At 58.3% G+C, this 1,680-nt stretch overlaps 1 protein-coding gene across 1 annotated transcript in view; it reads right to left on the bottom strand.

Moving 5' to 3' along the window:
- LOC105998471 (contactin-associated protein-like 3) overlaps positions 1-1,680 on the bottom strand; it is a gene marked incomplete at its 3' end in the record, with an annotated part of 148,775 nt that overhangs the window by 5,052 nt on the left and 142,043 nt on the right. The window contains exon 24 of the mRNA XM_013033181.1: positions 283-1,661. Coding sequence (XP_012888635.1) covers positions 283-1,661 — 1,379 coding nt within the window. The remainder of the gene's footprint in view (positions 1-282; positions 1,662-1,680) is intronic.

The raw sequence follows: 1,680 nt of genomic DNA, 5'->3' as shown, positions 1-1,680 counted from the left end.
TGCTCTGCACCTGCTTCTGCTGCAGCTGCTCCAGCAGCTGGGTCTGCCTCCGCAGGTGCTGCTGCAGGGCCTCCTTCTCCGTGCTCAGCTGCTGATGGGTGGCCAGGTGCTGCTCACAGGTGGCTCTGAGCTCCTGCAGCTGGGCCAGGGACTGCTCCTGCAGCTCTTGGGCCTCTTGATGCTTGGACTCAGCCATCTCTTTCCATTCTTTGAATGTCTCCTCCTGCTGCTCCAGCTTCTCCTGGAGATGTTCCTTCTCCTGCTGCTCAGCGTGCAGGAGGCCGGCAAGCGAGTCATTCTCAATGCTCAGCCTCTGCCAGGCGTCCTGCAGCTGGGCCAGCTGCTCTTTCAGCTCGCAGTTACACACCAGCATGCATCTCTTGGTCTCCTGCTCCTTCTCCATCGTCTCCAGGATCTTGCACCAGTCCGAAGCATGTTGTTCCCATTCCTCCTCCTTCTTCTCCAGTAGCCATAGCCGCTGCTGCTGCTCCAGGCTCTGGAGATGGAGGCTCTGGTTCTCCTCCACCTGAAGGTGAAGGTGCTCCTCCAGGGTCTTGAGCTCCTTCTGCAACTGCAGGGCCTGAGCCTGCAGCCGCTGCTCGGCCTGAGATGGCCCCGCAGGGTGCTGCAGATCTGCCAGCTGCACTCTCAGCTCCATCAGCTCGCCCTCCAGCTCCAACACCTGCCTGGCCCCTTGCTCTCTCTCCTCTCTCAGCCTGCCCACCTCCTCTAATAGCTGCCAGGCCTTCTCCTTCCCTGTACACCTCTCCACCATCAGTTCCTCCTCCAGGGAGTCTCTCTCCAGCTTGAAGGTGGTGGCCAGCTCTCTCATGCTCTTGAGTTGTATTTCCAACTCTGCGTGCTCCACCAGCACCTGCTGACACATGTGCATTTGTATATCCATGTTGGCCTTCTGCGTCAGGAGCGCATCCAGCATATCCCGCAGCTCCATGTTCTCATCCTCCAGGTGTTCACAGCGTTTGCTCTTCTGCTGGAGCTGCAGTGTCACGCGGTTCAGGGCTTTTATGAGCTCGAGGTTGTGGAGCTCGGTGTCAGTCTCTGTGGTGGAGATCGTAGACAGCTTCATCTCCAGCTCCCTCATGCGCTGCGCTACAACCTGCAGGCGGCTGGTGAGGTGGTCCCGCTCCAGGTCTCTTCCGTCGGCCACCTGCCACATGTGGGCCAGGGCAGATTGTAAACTGGATTTCTCTGAAGCCACCATCTGCACTGATAGCTTGTACTGCTCCCGCTCTGCTCCCAGTGCCTCGTGCATACAGGCGGTCTCCTCCTGCCGCTCCTGCAGCTCCTTATTTACCTGCTTGAGGTGTTCCATCTCTCTGCAGAGCTGCTCATTTTGTATTCTGCTGGCATCGAGGGCAAGCACCAGGTCTTGGTAGCACCTTTCGAGGTCCTCGGTGGCGGAGGGACCCGGGTCACTCTTGACCCCGGCAGCTCTGACTGTGCCCAGAAGCGGGGGAGGCTCAAGGCCTGCGTGGTCTTTGGCCACACCCTCAGCTGAATGACCGTCCCCAGCGGCGTTTGTCTTGGGGTTACCTCCTTTTTTAGTCTTCTTCTTTCTCTTGGGTTCTGCAGATCGGGCAGGACCATTCCTCCGCTGGTATTCTTCCAGGAGTTTCTTTCCTGCGGCTAACTTTTTCAGTCTTGTTTGTTCAGACATCC

The sequence above is a fragment of the Dipodomys ordii genome, unplaced genomic scaffold, assembly GCF_000151885.1.
Source record: "Dipodomys ordii isolate 6190 unplaced genomic scaffold, Dord_2.0 Scaffold164, whole genome shotgun sequence".
Classification (NCBI taxonomy): Eukaryota; Metazoa; Chordata; class Mammalia; order Rodentia; family Heteromyidae; genus Dipodomys; species Dipodomys ordii.
This window is presented reverse-complemented; position numbering and strand designations above follow the sequence as displayed.